Below are 20,197 nucleotides of genomic sequence, written 5' to 3' on the forward strand. Positions count from 1 at the left end.
AGCATGTAAAAGGTGATTAAAAAAAAGCATATATTGAAATAAGAGTTGCAGTGCAGAGTTTCGAAGTAAAATATAAAATTTAAAAAGTAAAAAGCCTTTTAGTCAAAGGCAGCAGTGAACAGGTGAGTCTTTAACCTTGACTTACTAAGAAACTGATAAAGAATGTAATATAGTGACCCACTGGTGTACTGTAATGAAAGTTGATCACTCTGTCTAGACAGACATTATCAATAATGCGGCTGGATTCTACAAAAAAAAGTGAAATAAAAGGATGCATCTGTTTTAAGCAGGTTCATTTTAACTTTAATCTCCAGTACATCCCCATGCCACCGAACCTATAGGCCTATTTGGCTGCACTCAGAGTAGCAGTTACCACCCAGCAGCCACTAGAGGGCAGCTACAACACAGAGTGTACCAGCAGATGGGTGGGGAGAAGCCCACTGGGACACACGGGACAGAGCAAAGGGTGGGGACTCAACATGCATCCACATACAACTGTAGTTTTTGTTGCTGCGGTGGCTGGCATTAGGATGCGTGTGCAAGGTGAGCTGACCTATGAGCAGTTATCTGTGCTCTTGTGTCAGTTACTAATTAATAACATCAGAGGCCGGGCGGGAGACAGCGTCTGGAGATCGGAGAGGTCACACCTGTTGTGAGCTTTGAGGTGGAAACAGTCTCGGGAAGCCCAGAGACGAAAGCAGGTGGACTCAGAGACGAAATGCGCGAGGGGTCAGATATCACATCAACCCACAGCTGAGGGGGAGCTGGGTGGTCCACCCCGCTCCCACCCTGCCTGACCAGAACTGATATAACAACAGCAAAAATGCACAGCTAACTCCTGCAGACTGAAGGATTAAAGCAGTTAAAGCAGCCCACCTGACCATGTGCTCCTCCTCAAGAACGAATTATGCATGCATTCTTTACATGTGCTGCTTCATGCCATGACGCCATGTGAGACCGGGCAGCTTAAAAACACTTAGCTGGACCCAAGTTTTTACAAAAGCCAAGCCTCGCTCATCCAAATATAAAATAAAGATATTATGTAGAACATGTTCTCAATTATTGGCACAAATCACAGTCCATCAGTCAGTACACATACAGACACTCGGTGGAAACAATTACTACAGCAGTAACTGGCCACTACTTTAATTATCAAATTAGTCTTCATTATTTTGTATATCATGAAATGTCAGGAAAAGAACCCAATCATCGGGAAAATCTTGAATATAGTGTCCAGTTGCACCTAAAGACACTACTAGGTAACTACTAATAAAACAGGCCGCAAAAAAACAAAACAAAAAAAAAAACAGCCTGCAAATGCACCAGTCTAAAAAATGCAATTAATCAAGCACTGCCATATTTCATAACTAAAGACATGACGCTGTTTGATGATGAGATGAAAAGCCTGACTTATTAATATAGTGTGATTATTTAGTTTAGTTTATTTGATGAGAATTCAAATCCATCATTAAAAAAAAACAGGCATATATACCATTGTCAGGAATGTAACGATGCAGTTAATCCAGGAGTTATTTTCATTGTGTTCCCTGACACATTGTGTTCCCTGACACTATCGAGACTACACAACAAGATGGAGACAGACATACAACAAAACTATATATATATACAACAAAACTATATATATATATAAAATATATATATAAAAATCCTATCTCAATCCTATTTCGATAAACAAAACAACCACAACATTATTTAGAGAAGTTATCTAATAGCCTCTGTTAGTTTTTCAATAAAAATAATGTTTATTAAAGAAAAGATGTATGCCCCATACTATATAATGCTACAGAAATACTTGTGTCTTAACGTAACGTAAGGTAAAGTGATTTCAGAGTGTTTTAGTGCCATTTAAAGCATATTTTGAAGATTATTTTGGCCAGTATAACCATGACGTATAATTTGCATATCATCCCAGGCCTTCTCTTTTAACTAAAGGTCACATCTTCAAATGCCTTCTTGCATGTAAAATCAAAGGATTTTCAGTTTGCTATCACAGAAGACTAAGAAAAAAACAGCAAATATAGCAATTTGCAATGCTGAAACCAGTACAATTCTGACATTCACAGTTATCAAAATTTATTTATCTGACGATCGACTACCAGATTAATCTGCTAATTGATGCAACTCTAAGTTTTTAAGTAAGATAAATTAGCCTGTTGTTTCTGACAATAAACTGATTGTTTAAATTATTTATTTAGCAAAAGTGACAAACTATTTCAGCTTTATTTGGACTGTTGGGTGGACAAAACAACCTATTTGATGATGTCCACTCAGTTTCTTGAAACTTGTCATTGTCTGCTTTTTATGACTACTTGTACAAAGTTTTAAATACTCTTGTGTGATTATTTCTTCAAAATAATAATTTTACCGCCTGGTCTGAAAAAAATTAAAAATGTCCCTCACAGTTTTCCTTAATTAAGCTTGTGCATTAGCCTCTTGCTCTGTCTCACAAACAGCCAAGAAACTACAATGAAAATCAGGTTACAGTGATATAAAATTATGAAACTTTGGAGCTGAAGCTGAAACCAAAGAATGTTTGAGATTTTTGATCAAATGATTATCAGAATTGTTGCAGCATGATTTTCTGTCCAGTTGTAATTTTGTGATCTGTTTCAGCTCTAACAAAAAGATGTATTGATAGTGAATGTCCTAACTTATACATAACCACATACACACTATATGCCGGCTCAAGCAAAGTGCAAATCCAGCCAGAGGACAAAAAAAGCTTTTGGGATTTATAACACAAAGACCTGACGTGTCTATCATGCTTCATTTGCCACAAGGGAACGTGGGATACGTGAGTCAGCCAGCCAGCCAGCCAAGTATCTACGTAGGCAAAAAAAAGTCAGATAGAGAGTGGGAAAGAGAGCACCATGAGGAGGGGGGTAACAGATGTTGGAAAGTGAACACCGGGGAAAAGAATAAAAAATGAGGGCAGTGAGTGATCTAAAGCAGAAACAGGAGTGAGGAAGTTGGAGAGAGCAGATGGTGAAGAGAGAGCAATGACACATGCACATATTTACTCACAGATGCACTCTAATTACCTCCCATACATCTAGTCTTCATCGTAACATCAGCGATCTTTCACTGACTTCATAGAGGGCCAGTCTGCATGACTGAAGGCTAAATAACATTAACACAGATTTGCTATCATGCGTATCAGTCACATTCAGTGGACTCTTGGTATGTTAATGAAATATTAAATGCTTTTAGACTTGTGTGTTACCGCATGTGTATTCTGGGGGAGGATCTGTTGCATACAAGCCTTTAACCCTGTTTCATAAAGTGCAGTTACAGTCAAGAGAGACTTGCGTGATCCAAATTGTAAGTATGAGTGAGCGTGTGTGAGAAGCAGTGATACTGATACAGAGAACCACAGCAAAATAACACACCCATTATGTTTCCCTGCACAGTAAGTGGAGAGATGGTGCTCCACTTTAACCTAATTAGCAGGGAGTGTCTCCTCCAGTGGAGAGCTTTCTCTGTGTTCAGGTCACATCTAGAGCAAAACAACTCGAAAGAAGAGAAAACTACATGTTTTACTCAAGTTTTGTTAACCTCACATGCTCTTTTTTCACTGTATTTCCCGTAGTTGCAGCTATTGATAGTTTGTTTTTTATGTGTCTAGATTTTAAGATATCTGCGTCTGCGTCTTTACCTCCATCAATACTGATGGAGGGAGACAATTTCATTTGCGAAGCTCCAAGTACCCCATTCTAAAGAAAACACAAAATCTTGCTAGGAAAGGTTTTCATGATTTTTTAAAAAATAATTGCTCTCTTTCTAAACTACCTCAAACATATATTTGTTATTTCTGTACTGCAGTACTTTTCAGCTGAAATGTACATTGATACCAATATATCTGTACTATGTAGTAAGTAGGCGTGTAATGATACATCAATTTGGATAATAATATTGATTGATTCATTTTGGGGGTGGGGTGTCAAGAAGCAGGCTCTCAAATGGAGTGTTCTACTAACCCTAAATACAAGTATGAACCTAAAATCTAGCATAATGTGGGACCTTTTAGGTAGAATTTTCCATGGCACGTCTGTGTCACAATATCCATCCAAGCACACCACTTTCCTAAACATCCCAACTCATGAAGACAATGGCAAGCAGCTAAGAAAAAAATGAGGATATTTACTGATATGTCAAAAGGGCTGACAGAATAAAACAACATATACTGCATGTGATATTGTATTCAGATGAAACTTGCAATTATTAAGCTATATTAAGCTAAAGTCAGTTGACGATAACAGCACTAACCCAAACTAGCAACATGTATACCAAAGGAGGTAATGTGCTTTTAGGGTTAAATCATGTTTTCCACTCACTCAGTCTTCCTCCCACAACTGCAGCCAATCACCAGGTTGTCGCCCATCACCTCCGTGCTGACAGTTGCCATGAGAACCAACAAGGTGCCTCTGTTCCAGCACGAGAAAAAAAAACATGCAGGGAGACAAATTTGACGGCAAAAACATTTACACTCTATAGCTTTTAAATTGGCTTTCACAGCTGACTTTCAGAGTGTAAAGGTTTAGGGCTTAACAGTCTCAGTCAGCACATTCAGTATTATTTGATCCATGATTGATTTTTACAACCTCGATCTGGAAATCAGTAGGTAGTCAGTAAAACGGCATCATGAATGTGGCAACTAACCCAGTGAGCACCACAAAAATGAATAAACTGGTGTTTGTTTTCCTTTCATGCTGAAGAGCTTGTAGAACCAACAAATCTGTTCCAGTATGAGGTGTGATATCTTTTCACGGCGCGTTCACACACTAACCGAAAACATGGACACAGACAACAGCTTCCCAAACTGCCACATCCTGCTGTTTCTGAGTGACACCTTTAGGCGGCGGATGAGTTTTGTCAGGTAAAGTCGCAGCTGTACTTTCTCTTGAGTGGATACATCTGTCTGCTGGTGTGTGTATACGGTATATACCATGAGGCCAATGACGACATCTGGCAAAGAGCTAACCCTGCTCCTCTTGCACTGTACCCCCCTCCCTCCCTCCTCTCTGTACTGACCACAACCGCTGGGAGCAATCAGAGCGTCACGTCTGAGCTCCGTTGCAATAAGAGCCAACCCCCCCTTTCTTCCTTTTTTCTGTCTCTTGGTCTTCTCTTTCTTTCCTGGTTGTTTTCAGGAGCAGGCCTCGGCAGCAGAAAACCACAGGGCTCCAGCAGGCCTCTCGACTTTCCACCCCCCTATCTACAGTACGCCTGGGCGATGGACAGCCATACTTGGAGCCCCCCTCTTTTTTGGTTGCTCCCCCTCTACAAGCCCGGATATATTTAGCTCATCTCTGCCTCTGTGTAATTAACAGATGAAAATTACAACTTTGAGGCTCGACGATGACGTCGTCGTTCTCCTTGGCTAAAGATGGAGCTGGACCCGAAGCGTGCATCTCAGCCTACGGGCCCAAAACCAGGCAGCGGTCCAATATTTGGGGCGTGGTGGTGAAGGCGATGCTGAGCCAGGTTGGGAGGCTAACTGAGCCAGGAAGGGGAGGGGGAAGCAGGACTGCAGAATGGAGTCAGAGTGTTTATTAGAGCAAGCGAGATGGCCTGCCTGCCTCCAACAGCCCTGGAGTTTCCATTTGAGGTCATCTGGTTTTTACATTCCTGCCATGCACCAACGCTCACACCACACTGAGGAAGTCCTCCATCGCTCTGCTCGCACAGGATCGTACAGTCCAGCGATTCTCAAAGTGGAGTCTGGGGGTGTAAAGGGGCAACGAGGAGCAGTTTAACTTCATCAAAAATACTCCTCCATGAGGGTCTCGCAGACAGAATGTGATCACTGGGGTATCTTAGGAATATGTATTTGGGGATTACTGATGTGAAAATATCTGGGAATTGCTGGTGTATACATATATATATATATATATATATATATATATATATATATATATATATATATATATTGTTTTTACAGATGAACTCAAGCATGGGCACAGCTCTTAACACAGCTGGACAAATCCATGATCTAAAAGTTCAAAGATTCAATAAGAGGTTTGAATATTTCTTTTAAACTGTGCCAAATTTCAATTTGTTTTCCAACCCTCATGACTCATATACTGTAAAACGCCTAAACGAGTCATTTAAAGAGGTGCCGTAATGCACTGTGATACTGCCAAAATGTCACACTTCCCAGAACTACCCCCGTGATAACCTGCTGCACCTACTCTACTTTGTTTATGTGGTCTTGTTTATTTCTTTACATATTTCACTGCATGTTAACTTTATGGGGTTTTTTTTCTGTATGGTTTTGTTTTTTCAGTTCTAAAAAAGTGTAGCGTTTAAGTGTCCTTGCACCTGATGATTTCCTTTTTTTATTTAAATAAGACAAATGGCTTTTTTTTTTTAATACCCCTAAAAAAGGGGTCCTGCAGACAGGATGTGATCACTTGGAAATTTGGGTATTATTGTTGTAAAAATATCTTAGACTTGCTGGTTTATATATTTCTTTTCTTGTCACAGCTGGAGACATCGACAAACTAAAACTTCAAGGATTCGCTAAGATTTTCCTATAATTCTCTTAAAAAAAACATCCAAAATTTCAGTTTGTTTTACAACCCTCATGACTCTCCATGGGCTCACGCTGACCTCTTTCGAGCGAAAAACGATGGCGCTGAGCAAAACATATTCCCACACATAATCATGAATGCATGAATTTTCAGGCAGAGAAATCAAATCTTCTCTCCTGTAAAATCTACATTTTCCCCCATCTAGTCAAAGCCCAAAGCCAAGCCGATCACACGCAATGCAAAAGGCTGAGCAAAACTAATAAAGCGTGATTCTTCGAGCTTCTTTTCTCACACTGTGTGGATTGATGAACCTGGAGATTAAATCCAAAACGAAGATGGCCTTCGCACCCGTCCACATCCTCCGTTCTTTGTCGTTCCCGAGTCGCACAAAGATGGTACACAGACACTGCCTGGCATGATTTGAATACAGGATGATCGGCCCACGCTATCATTTCATCTGCCCGCTCCTTCCTGTTGACACACTGCAGACTGTAAAACCTGACTGCAGCAAAGGACGTCTCTGGAGGACAGGGATGCTGCTGGAGTCTGTGTGTTTTCTTGTTGATACCAGAGGCATGTCGTTTGTTTAATGTTATGATGAGATCTGTATGCAGGGCTGATGTTGTTTTTATGTCTTTAGCCTGTGTCACTCTGCATTAATAACCTTTTAACACATGGGTGGCAACAACTAAGAGTCTGAGATTCACCCCGCAGAAATAAACCGTCCTCTGTGGTTTCATGACTTGCTTCAACCCAGAAAAAAAAAGGGTCAGACATGTGGCTGCGAGAGATCATGGGTCTGCGTGTTTTGACTGTCCGGTGGGAACAGCAAAGGGCTGTGACTGTTGATATGAGAGTCACACACACACACACACACACACACACACACACACATATGGTTTCACTCTGTTATTCAGATGAAAGACACACTGACACTGCTTAAAGCAGCGAGGAAGGCTAATAGAAACATACCGTCCAGTTCATTCTGTAAACTAAGCGAGTGCAGAAGAAGAAGGAAGAGAATATTCAAGAATCAAACAAACCTTTTATGGCACAAACTAACATACGAATAACTCCTGCTTTAAGGATGACATCAGAGGCATTAAAATGAAAATGTTAACTGCTGCACATTCAGACAAAACCAGAGAAATGAAAGCAAACAGCAGTTCAAAGCAAGAGTGCCCTGAAAGGATATGACCAAAGAAGGCAACAGAGAGGATCAAAGCAGACAGCAATTGCTCAAAGTCACGGGGAAATTAAGATACAAGAAAGCTGGAATTTTGGAAAGGTTAGGGTATAAAAAAAGACTTACTACCTCATAAACAAGGATGGTGACAGACAGAGGAAACAGAACAGGAGGCGGTGAAAAAGACAGCGATGCTGTAAGAGATATGTGAGCGAACACAGCTCCGATGGTAATTGCATGCATGTAGTATTTTGGTTTAGGTATTCCCTCCCATCAAATATCTTCATCAGACATCTTTGAAACTGCAGTTAGTCACATTAATAATTATGCAACACACACCAAAGCAGTTTGGAGTAATCTGGAGTATAGTGAGGCTTACTACCATGTTTTGATCAAACAGAGTAACCACTGATGTAATGTAAATCAATCCTAAGCAGACCATGACGGCTACAGATAAAGGATTATAGTATATTTAAATGTGTCGGTATCCTGGTGGAAACTAGAGTATGAAAACTACCCTCTCCAACATGGTTTATTATTGTACACTGGATGAAGTGTTTAGGATGGGCAAAAAATGTCATGCAAGAATAGGGTCAAAACAAGTAAAAATGATGATAGAGGTTAAGGTTAGTCTACCTTTCTGTCCTGCATAAACTATGGAGACAAGTTATAACACGAAAGTTTAACTTTATAAAGCGTCTAACTGCACATTCATTTTGTTTATTTTGTTGAAATACTTATCTTCCACTGCATGGATCTATCATTTTTGCCATATGGATCTGTGCAGATACTCATAGACAGCAGTTACATCACTGCGTCCCATCCAAAAAATGCAAATGTAGAACAGGGTCGAATTATGTCTCTATTTAAAAGATCTATACATGTTTTCTTTCATGTGATTGCCCCATCATTGAACGAATATTGACATCCAAATCGAGTACATGCCTATGGCTAGTATTTACATGCTCAACTCAAGCAAAAGAAAACCTATATAATCTATTACAGTTACAGCCAGTTAATAATCTATTCTTTACTGTTGTTTGTAAAACATAACGTCATGTATCTTTATTGCTCTGCTCTGGGAACTGGATGTGACTACATTAAGTCTGTAGAGCAACTTTTGAACAAACATTTACAGAATCACATTAAGTCCTTGAGTCAGACTTGGTGGTCCAGGTTTTAATGTTTCTGTTTGTGTGCAAATTAAACAAACAAGACATGACATGTGAAATTTCCCAAATTAGGCAGATTTTGGACAGGGCTAGATTAGCCGTTTTAGAGATTTAGCTAAACTAAGGTAAACTATGCTAATCAAGCGCTGGCTCTAGCTTCACATTAAAAACACTGATATGTTAGTTTATCAAACATTATGGACCACTGGTACACACAAAAACAAGTAAAACACACCAGTGTTATCCTCTGAGAGAATCTGAGTGAGCATGTAAACAGAGGCGGTGTTGTGCTGGACCAGCAGGCATCAGGAAAACCACAGAGCTCTATCTATTCCCAGCATCCACAGCTCTTCATTAGCTTCCCGATAATCTCTGTCTTGTGATTTTGCCGGACGGTCAAAACAACCTCCCCCCTCCTCCATCTGAAAGTGCTTACAAACTGTTGCCCGCGTTGTTTAGGAAGTACAGATAGAGGTCAGTGAGTCAGCTCACTAACCCCGATGAAACAGCTCTGATGGACATGCGCTGGCCGACCGCCATCTGCAATATAAACAACCCCACAGGAACCTCCCGGAGAGTTATGTACAGTGAGCAAACATCATCAGAACTCTCCTTCTGTCGTTTAATGGCTTTCTGGCCCGGGCTACAAACCAGAACAGTCTGTGATGCTCCTGGAACTAGTTCATTACACGATGAAATGTTTTCTAATCAATAACCCAATTATCTGAACAGCTCACATCATCAAGTTATGGTTTAAGTAGTGCTCATACACCAATGCGAGCCCACTGAGATTGCATGAAAATCATCAGATTATTAGGAGTGTAAATATGTAAATATAATTATAATGTATCCGTTTTGCAATAACTGCATGAATAAAGTATGAAACATCACATACAATGTCGTCCGTACACCTCTTGGCAATTTGACAGTTTATACTATGAGACAATATTTATCCACTTTGAAGATTCAGCACCCAGCCTTAAAAAAATCTTAAAAAGTTAAATTGCGAGTTAGTTGTGTTTAATTTTTTACACCTCTTACTACAAAGGCAACTATTCCTTTAAAGGGGCAGCCCACTGATTTTACACATGAAGATCTGATGGAAAAGAAGCATTCAGCTTGTAAGAACAAAATGATAGATGCTGCATTTAATGTAACACCACTCAATACCTGATAAACACGAATGTCTACTAACATTCACAACCTGAAAAGATGAATTCACAACCTTGAAACGCAGACTTTCTGAATGAATCTATAGTTAGTAAACCAGTGATTACCCTGATGGTTTCATTTTACATCTACACTAATATGTTTACTTAATTTGTACACACAAGTGTTTTAGCGCTGTTTCAGAAATAATCTCTGCCAAAACTAACATGACTGAAACACATATCACATGACCATTCACATAAACTGGACATGCACATACCAGCGCAAACAGGAAGTAGGTTGCGGCTGAGTTTGCTATGTTCCAGCAAATACTACAGAGGAAGGACAGAAATGGCAAACCGTAAGACCAGAGATTTCTTTGTTTAGACTCTCCACAAGGTGAAACCATTACTGCCAAAGCGGCGCAAAACATATTGGGAATCATGGCACAGCAAATACAGCATCATATCAACGTATCAGCTTTTTCAAAAGTCTCCGTTGCAGGGGTTTGAAAAAGCCTAAGTAGTGTCAATGCTAGCCCTAAACATCGCAAACTGTACATCAATAAATGATAACTCGATTTAAATGGTGAGTTAATCGACAGGGGATGTACTTCTTTCTGCATTAGAAACATTCCCAACTGGTAACTGTTTCTGGGAAGACTTTCTCAACTGTACCTCCTCTAAATTTATCATCTTTTTTTAAAAGAAACATTAGTTATCACTTAAAATTACTGAACCGAGATTTTACCCTTATCAACCATCAACGGTAGATCCATGTTCTTCCAAGAACAGCATGTCAGTGAACACTCATTGCACCGGTAGCTTATGAAAGCGCTATGAAATCTGATGGCTTTTCTGCTGGTTATGAGTGGAGGATTGTTCTTCTTCACTTTCCATTGCTTCATTGTGTTTTGGCTGTCACACTGGCATCATCCCCCCCGACTCTTTAGGATTCACTCTATTTGTTATCTCCTTCCCTGCTTTTTCCTCCGTACCCCCTCCTCTCCTGTCTCTCTCGCATTCCAGTGCAATCCCCGCTGTTCGTGAAAAGCCTAAAAGCCTGATTGGAGCGAGATGCAGTGCAGCATTCAGCTTTCTGCAAACATCCTTATCGCTGGGCCTCTACGCAAAAATGTAAACATGATGAGCACGCAAGGCAAAAACGTGCACATTTGGTATCGAGATGGGAGACAGAAAAAATAAGATGATCGTCTGAATGGAGATTAGTTAAACAGCGGCCTCTGCTTAACCCCAGTGGCCCCTGCTGCACCCAGTGACAGGGGTTCCCTCCTGCCTCTTTAGCCTATTTACTGGGGACCAAGTGTGTGAGGAGGGGGGCCCCTCACCTCTGAACCTTGACCCTGATTCAAACCCGGTGTCCCTGCCTTCAGGCCGATGCCGCAGACAGATACAGACAGACTTAAGTCTGCATTTCAGAACAAGACCCGACCTGTTCTTCATTCCTCCTGTAAGCTGAGCATCACATCAACGAGAAGCCCCTCACATACAGTACTGTATTATGTTTTCCTACATAGTAACACACACACACACACATACACCAACACAGCATCTCTACAGGCACATATACAAAGAGGCACTAACGCAGGCCAGATCATCAACAGGCTGAATCTAATTAGCTCTCATCTGTTTCTGAGAGAGGCTTTGTTTCACAACAAACCTCCCAGTGCCTACAAGTCAGACACCATATGAAAAAACCCTGAGACAAGAGAGAGGACGAATACAACGTGCACAAGGAGAAGAAGACTGGGTGCGAGATCTAACACTTTGCTGGACAGGTGAATTTCATGTCCAGCTGACACGTTGAAAAAGAGAGATAAAAGAGAAACGAGAGCAAATAAAGGCGTAGAGGATCCCCTTTGGATGCTAGTCAAGAAGAACTTAATAGACCTAAGCCCTTTTCATATATGTACTGCAAACCTAAAACTATCTAGACATTACCCGGAGTAGCTGTATGTGAGAACTCAAATGTACAAACAGGTTGGATTGGACATCAACAGATCTTATCCTGCCTGCTTCCTGTAAAGTCTGTGTAATGTCCGATTGAGCCCATGTGTGGATAAAGCAGGTAATTGTCTGGAGAATTTATGTGTCATGTGAATGACTAAACTAAACTAAAAGCAAACAAACACCCACGGGTGAATAAGAAGGATCATTTACACAAGGATGACAACGAAAATAGTTTACTGGAGAGAAGACGGGATTCTGGAACTTCTTTCGGTGAGGGCTGAAGCCCAAATCGTCAAATTCAAGGAACAGCAAGAGACATTGTTTTTTATGACCATTTTACGAAAACTCTACATGACTGTGATGTAACTCACTTCATGTCCTGCCACCTCCAACCGTGGAGCACGTCACCCCAAACCTAAACCAAACAGAGTATTTCCAGTAAGTGCGAGCCCGTCTGACACGGACAAATTCCTGTTGTGTGCTACGTTTGTAAAAAGGAAACTCCATACAACGTTCAGAGTTCATATAAGAAAATGGCTCTAGACTTGTATTCAAATATTTACTAATTCTCTTATTTATGTTGTCAATTTTATAATTAACACTTTTAAAGAAAACCTGAGATCAGGCCATCTGTGAGGTCCACAGATTTGAAATGGTGGGAACAGAAAACTATGATATCAGGTCAGCATTCGGCAGATACGCTGAGTTAAGCTATCAGTGGAGAAAAAGGTTGAATCTGAGCAGTTTCCATCAGAGAAAATCAGTCTTTCTCTCAGATAAGAATATCAGGATATGTCCCTCTCCTCTCACACCCAATATACCTTCAACTTCTGACCTTATCTGGCATCCATTTTTCTTTACGAACCACATTTTTGTGCTCCTTTGAAAACATGATGCGTCTAACCACATGCACATTCCCTGTAACCTAAACAAAAACTAATTAACCTATTCAGCCGACCCACCCAACACTGGGTCAGTCATGCTGTGTGGCCAAGCTTTGATCAGGCTCCAGTGGAGATCCCAAAGTTTAAAATAATATCAAATATGCCAGGCTGAATTTTCAGAAAAAGTGAAAAAAATGACACAATATATCTAAAATACTTCCATATGATGGAATGATGCGGCCATAAAAAACATGAGTCTTTAACAGGGTGTTTAGGACAAGCGGATACAAAATATTAATAATGTTGCAGGTCAATGCTGAATAACATGATTTTCCCAATCGTAGAGCTACTTCCGAAGGAATACAAGGCAGAAAGTGGGGACTAAGTATGGTATCAATATACATATCTGAAATTTTAAATAAGAAATTGCAAATATTAATCAAAAGATTCATGATGATGATTGAGTTCACAGACCTATGCAATCATTTACATAAAAAACAAAATGAATTCAATCATTTATAGTCAAGTTTGACTCTTACAGAGAGAAACACAGCGTGACGGGCTGACACACTAAAGGGAGATCAATAGAGAGCCATTAGCAACAGAAACATGCCTGCTTTGCAGAGCTGCACTACAGCGGCCGCTCCCCTCTCACCACAGTAAACAAGGTCAATGATGACTGATGTCCTTCGCCCACCTATACACTCTCTGCACCATGTTTGTTCAGCATCAAGGACTTCCTCGTGCAAACATAAGGAGAGAAGGACAAATCAGACACTCCGTGTCACTGGATAGTGTAATCTTCAAAACAGAAAGCATCTAATACAGTGTGTGTGTGTGTGTGTGTGTGTGTGTGTGTGTGTGTGTGACCACTGTTCCAAGCACCTGCACAGATTATGAGGTGTGTGTGTGCAACTCTGACCCTTAAAGTGTGATGTTAACACGCTGGAGTGCCTATATTTGTGAACACCTGTGTGTGTGTGTGATTAAAGTGTGTCAACACACACACTCTCCAGGTTAATGATTGTGGACGTGAGGTGTGAGCGGCGGTGCAGCTGTCGTCTCGAGGCCGGCAGGAGTTGAGGAATGCAGCAGGGGCGATGGTGTCGAGGTGGGAGGGCGGAGGTGTAAAGGTGTGAGAGATGTTTTAATGGTGTTTACGTGCCGCTGCGGGGCACGCGCTTTACTGTCATGCTCTGTATGTGTAACTGCAGAGCTCCGCCCACTGCACTGACACATTTAAAGACAGTATGAGGTCAAAATACCTGTCATATTTTGGGTATGTCGCATGTTTTTCCTGGAGAAATGGAAAAAGCGTATTTGGATAAATACAGTTTGATTCTTCAGGGTAATAGATCATCCTGCCCCACAATGCAATGCACAACAGGCTGGCTTTTTGTGGAGTTTCCCCAACTTAAAATTTGGCAAGAGTGCTCCATAGCTGAAGCATGAGTAGCTTTAGTTGTCACACGACCTCTGCACCACTCTCTTTTAGTACAAAAGGCTACATTACAGTAATGTTTTACGCATTAAGTCAGAATCAGATTGCTATATATATCGTGTACTATGAAGAAATACACAGTGTTTACTGCAGTGGTTCAAGAAGTTTTTGGCTTGCGGGACCCCTAAAACAAAGCAATGTCTACCTGTAAGCCCTCATTACGGGTTGCATATATTTGTGGGATGGGAATGCTTAACTCTATATGTACAGTCCCAGTGGGCACAAATTCAAGGCTGCACGCTGATGTCTGCATAGGGGTCTATGCAGACATCAGCAGCAGATAATAGCGTCAAGCGGACCAAAGCAGACATAGAAATTATGAAACTTGATCTAGATACCACCAGTATGTAATATGAATCCAGGATACACTGTACGAAAGAATTATAAAAATTCCCAGCATTGCAGTATTGTCATGCTACATGCATACTACATGCTGACACCATCTGCTAATGATCATAGAAATGCTTTCCTCGGCAGCATCATACAGCTGCTTTCAGTTAACGCTGCCTTTGACCAGGAGCTGATCTCGGACCTGCTAACTGATGCCTCTTTGGTCTGAGGTTTGCAACCTTTCTGAGGTGGTTGTCCTGTGATCAGCTACATCAGCAAGCACTCAGAGAGGACTAAAAATATGGTTTGTGGATCAGCCAAAGCCTCTGTCTGAAGTCTGCGTTTTGAGACTGTTGGGAAGCTATTAGCGGGACTATGCCTCAGTGTAAAGACACCACTCGGCTCAGGAGAGAGAGCAGGGATGAAAAGGTCATGGATCAGCAAAACATAAAACACTCTGTCATTGATACAGCAAGTCATGACGGAGACGCTCAGCAGTCTGCAGGATAATGCTGCGTTAGTCCGCAGTGTGTCAGAGAACAAACTGTTACATGTGCCACGCGGACAAAAGAGGGGCTTTGACATCGATCTGCTCGGCTCAAGATTTTCATAGAGGCGCTCTCATGTTTCCCATTATCAATATACTCCAGCGTCACGTGGCTCAATGCAGCATTAGACATCATGCTCCTCCTGCCCTCTGCCCCGCCCTGCTCTGCACTGCCTCTATTGATCTCACCACAAACCCTGCACTGCTACATTAGAGCGGGCCTGCTAACGACATCAAACTGGTCCCACTGGACATCATCATAACTTCTTGACACTTTCATTCCTTCCTCTCTCTGCAGCTGAACCTACACTACCTCTATGAACGAACAGTAAACGACATGATGTAAAGTATGAAATCTTGTTGTTTGAAGTGTATCACATTACCTTTTTGTTTTGTATGTAATGTGATGTTTCAAAGTATATAATTATATAATTGTTTGCTATATTGTATAATTGTTGTGTCTGACCCCTGGAAGATTAGCTGATGGTGTTAGTTAATGTGGACCCTAATAAACTAAATTAAACACAAAGCCTGATTTACTCTGTGTCTCATTTTGACAAATTTAATCAGATTACAGTGTAATTTTGCATCTGTGAGTGTGTCTTATCACCTCATTTAACTTTTAGGGACTGGGTGTGCTTGCTGCAAATCATTGACACATCCTGTAATAATAGTAATAAAAAAATCTACTTTGCATGTAGTATATAGAAAATTATAGAAAAATGAAAATATATATTAATAGAAAAATGTAGAAAATTATTCCTTTTTTTCATCCATAAACATAGTGGCATCGTGACAAAAACCTGCCATTTAAGGGCTTAAAATTCTTACAATTAAAGAATATTTGATATTTATGATTAAGGCTGATGTTAATTAAAAAAATAAATAAATGACATTATAATATAATATTAATGTATAATTTTTTTTTTAAAGCTTGATTTTGAAAAAAGCATTTTGTGTGCCCAGTGATATTAATGTGTGTAATATTAAAGCGGGCCCTAAGGGTTAAATGTTAAGTTCTGGGATGCAGTTGCACATCAAGAATATAGTTCCGTCTGCTGTACAATAAAACAGCCATCAATCCTCTCTCCGGCCAAAGACAAGTGAGATAACAAGCAGAAACAGAGAGAGGTCCGGCTAGATGAGAGCTGGGTGTAGGCTGTGGGTCAAAGGTCAGGTATGAAACAGCAGGTCGGGGACTGAGATTAGGCAAGTTGAGGTCAGGAGCCTTTATAGAAAGAGACAGTTCAGAGAGCGCCAAACTGAAGGATGTCAGACACTTTGAATGTACTTTTATGACTTCTTGTTCATTAAGGCGACAGTTTTGTGGGCGCAGCAGTTGTTCTACATTTACTACAAAGAGTTTTACTACAAAGCTCTACGCAACAAGCGTCAAAGTGAAAGAGATAAAAGTGAATTCATGTGCTTGAAGGAACATTTTTGTTGCAGCAACAAACTAGCAGAAAGGCTCGATTAAAGCGTGTGACCACAGAGAAGGGTACATCATTCGTTGCTGGAGGGGACTGAAACTCAACTGCAACAGATAATAAAAAGGGAGTAAAGGTAGGTGGAAACTGCGACAATGCAACATGCAGGAGAGACAACTGCAAAAATAACCTCATAACCCTGTCAAACACTTCACCAAATTCATCCAGCAAAGGACCAAAGGAAATATTTCAGCAGCTCCCCGATACAACCACATCACACACACAGAGCCTCTGGGGTTAAATCAAAGCAGATCCACACACACAGACACACACACACACACACACACACACACACAAAGTACTAGGCCAAACCATATGCCTCCTTCAACAAGTCGACCACCGCCCAGAGTGACATATCTTACCTCATGACTTCACCATGACACATCAGAGCTTCAATACACATTCCTGAAGTCAGACCAGGAGGAACTGAATACACTTTTTTTGCAGAATATAAGCAGCTGTTTAAGATGGGATTCATCTTTATAACCTGAATGTATCAGACGTGAGTGACAGTAATTATGAAGCTGGTTCTTTCTACTGCTGGCTGTGAAATCTTGTGATGCTCACTCACTAAAAGGTCATACTTTTCCCATCTCTTCATTTACTGTCATGTCACCACTTAACCTCCGCCCTCATCTCCACCACTATTTGATGCCTTCTTTGTGTGACTTTCATTTTATGCTCTAGTGAAAAAAAGTGAAAATCTCTTTAAGGGAACACACCACCTAAATCAAGAATTTTGGTATGTTATTGACATGACAAGGAAAGTTCAATCAATATTTGAGCACATGAGCCAATCTCTCTCAAAGCCTGAAACCAAAGAAGAAAGTCTCAAACTTGTGATGTCATGGGGTATAAAGTGTGGAGCTGCTACACAGACGATTAATTGATGTATTTTGTGGACCCAAAAAATGTTTGCTTTCTTTTCATACCCAAAAGTATGCCACTTTTGACCTTTGTTTAAAATAACTTCTGGATAGCAAACCTTACTTGATAATTAGGCCACCTAGAAAGGCTCTGACAAAAATTAATAAATGTCAGTTTAAGTTTACACTATATTTAGTATATTTACACTGCCATCAGGCAGCTCTTTCAGACAGGGAATTGAAGAGGTTATCTCGAAGCCACCAGACTCCACTACCAAAAACAGTCATTTTATAAACTGAGAGTTGCTGGTGGCCTAACGCTGCCTCAACCAGTTAGTATGTAAGATAAAGCAGGGAAAATATTTAAAATATAGCATACACTTGAAGTGATAAAAACATGTTAAGTGGCTAAAATATGTTTTGTTGTGGCCCTGTCCACATCGGTACATTGCTCAGCGTCCATGCAGGTGGATTTGATTTATCAAAGAAGCAAGCAAAGCAACGCGGTACATAAAATAAGCACAGCAGACATGTCAGATGGTTCAGACTACTGTGTTTAACTAGAAGACCTTAAGCATTACAGATATGGCTGAAAATGACCCAAAAAAAGGACAAGTTTGCCTATTTCACATATCGCCGCATAATTAAATTGCAAGTTCTCTTCCAGCGATAACTGTTCTTGTTAGTGAGACATCATAGTCATTTGTAGTTTTTTCTCTGAAAATCTGAAAAGGTACCAATATACTCAGAAATTCCCCTGGGTGCTCTCAGTGTTATCTTTAGCATCTTTCCCAATTCATGGAGTAGCTCCAGACTTTATACTCGGTGACATCACAAATGTGAGTTTTAGCACTCTAGTTTTGGATGTGGGAGAGAGTTGCCCTTGTTAACCAATAATATGGCTTGTCTTTGACCATGGGAAATAGATGTGTGAATTTAGAAAATGGGCATAGTCCCCCTTTAACTCCAAGGTTAAAGTGCTGGAAGTCCATATTTAGCCAGTTAATCGACCTGCTTGCCTGATTAATAATAAAAATCAACAGAAATAGAAATGATGGACACTTTCCAAACACCCATCCCTGTTTGGGACGTCCCGTCTCTATTGACAGGCTGTCCGCCTCCTGGTGCAGCGAGAGGCGGACAAAAGACTGAAGCAACCGGGGCGTTAAATGTGACTCTGGATCACTTTTGTGAAGCAGCCGCTAAATTCATTCGGCTGCGCACCATTTACCGTCCACAATAGTGAACAAAAGCTGCAGCAAAACACTGATCAAACACTTGGTTTCTGTACAGTATATGTCGCTGAGTGTGTGTGCACACAGTGGCTATGTAAACTAGTGTTAATCCTCTTAGGAAATCACGCTCTCTGACCAGCAGCACCGCGCTGCACTTCAGTCTGTCCAAACACAATAACGTCCCGGTATCAATACGATGATCAATACGCAGCTGCGTGTACTTACGTGGTTCTCAGAGTAGGGTGGTATTCCAACAAGGCAAAAAGCAACTCCATTCATTGGACAGCAGAAACAGTTTGGCTGCAACAAGGAGAGGCAGATTTGTTGCTGCACAAGCGGCAACAGGAGCAGCTCTGAGAGTAACAATGCTCCGGCCAAACAAACTTATATGTTCAACTCTTATCCAGCTTCCTTCCTCCCGAAAAAAAACCTCTCTGTTCCCGTTGTTTCGGGCCGTTCAACGCGCTCACCCCCTCCTCATCCTCTACTTCTTCTTCTTCCGCCAGATCGCATCAGTTGTACATAACTAAATCCCTCTGTGCTCGGCCCTGCCTGGAAACTCACTGCAGCAGCGTCAAAACACATGGGGGGGACACCGGAAGTCAGGAGCCTCGCCTTCAAAGTAAAGGCGTGAGAAGGAATGTATCAACAAAAGCGTGGCAGTTTGTTTTTCATACCAGCGGTGGAAAGTCATTTAGGACAGTTACCCAAGCCCTGTACTTACGTACAATTTTGAGGTACTTTAGTATTTCCATTTTCCTTCACTTTATACATTTTAGAGACAAATATCGTATGTTTTACCTCACTACATTTATCTGACAGATTTGGTTGCTTTGCAAATTAGGATTAATAAGGCAAAATGTATTAAAATTATGTTGTATCATTAGTATTGCTTTTATTTTTTGTACTTCAAGTATCTTTTAATGTTAGAAACTTTGCTCTCTGACTGTTTTTTCTACTTTTACTTACATAAAAGGTCTCCACCACCACTTACTCATGAAGCCCAACCCACTTTGTAACATTTCTGGAAACTACAGATAAACAATTACTGGATGCATTTCTGCTTCATTTATGTCTACACTAGAAGAAAAAAGGCACAACTTTTATATTTCATCAGCATACACTGGCTAAATATCAAGAGTTTTTTGGTGGGGGAAAAATCACAACGTGTCTTTTTATCGATTTAGTCAAAGCTTTTATGGTGGACATCATCACCGGAAATACTACCTTTGTATTGTGGTTGACTTGACAATCTGGGAAATGAACGGAGCCAAATTAGAGGAAGGTGCGTTGGGTAAATCTGTGCGCTCCGCCCT

At 40.7% G+C, this 20,197-nt stretch overlaps 1 protein-coding gene across 2 annotated transcripts in view; it reads right to left on the reverse strand.

Annotated features, from left to right (window-relative positions):
• The window catches only part of arhgap23a (Rho GTPase activating protein 23a), a 78,671-nt gene that overhangs the window by 45,555 nt on the left and 12,919 nt on the right, over positions 1 to 20,197 (reverse strand). Inside the window, exon 1 of one of the 2 annotated variants that reach the window (XM_042504895.2) lies at positions 19,107 to 19,381. The exons of the other annotated variant lie outside the window; for it this stretch is intronic. Within the exon in view, the coding sequence (XP_042360829.1) occupies positions 19,107 to 19,160 (54 nt within the window). The 5' untranslated portion in view covers positions 19,161 to 19,381. Of the gene's footprint in view, positions 1 to 19,106; positions 19,382 to 20,197 lie in introns of those variants that run through there. 2 annotated transcript variants of the gene reach the window in all.

This window comes from Plectropomus leopardus, chromosome 18, assembly GCF_026936395.1.
Source record: "Plectropomus leopardus strain MGB_pleo_1.0 chromosome 18, ASM2693639v1, whole genome shotgun sequence".
Classification (NCBI taxonomy): Eukaryota; Metazoa; Chordata; class Actinopteri; order Perciformes; family Serranidae; genus Plectropomus; species Plectropomus leopardus.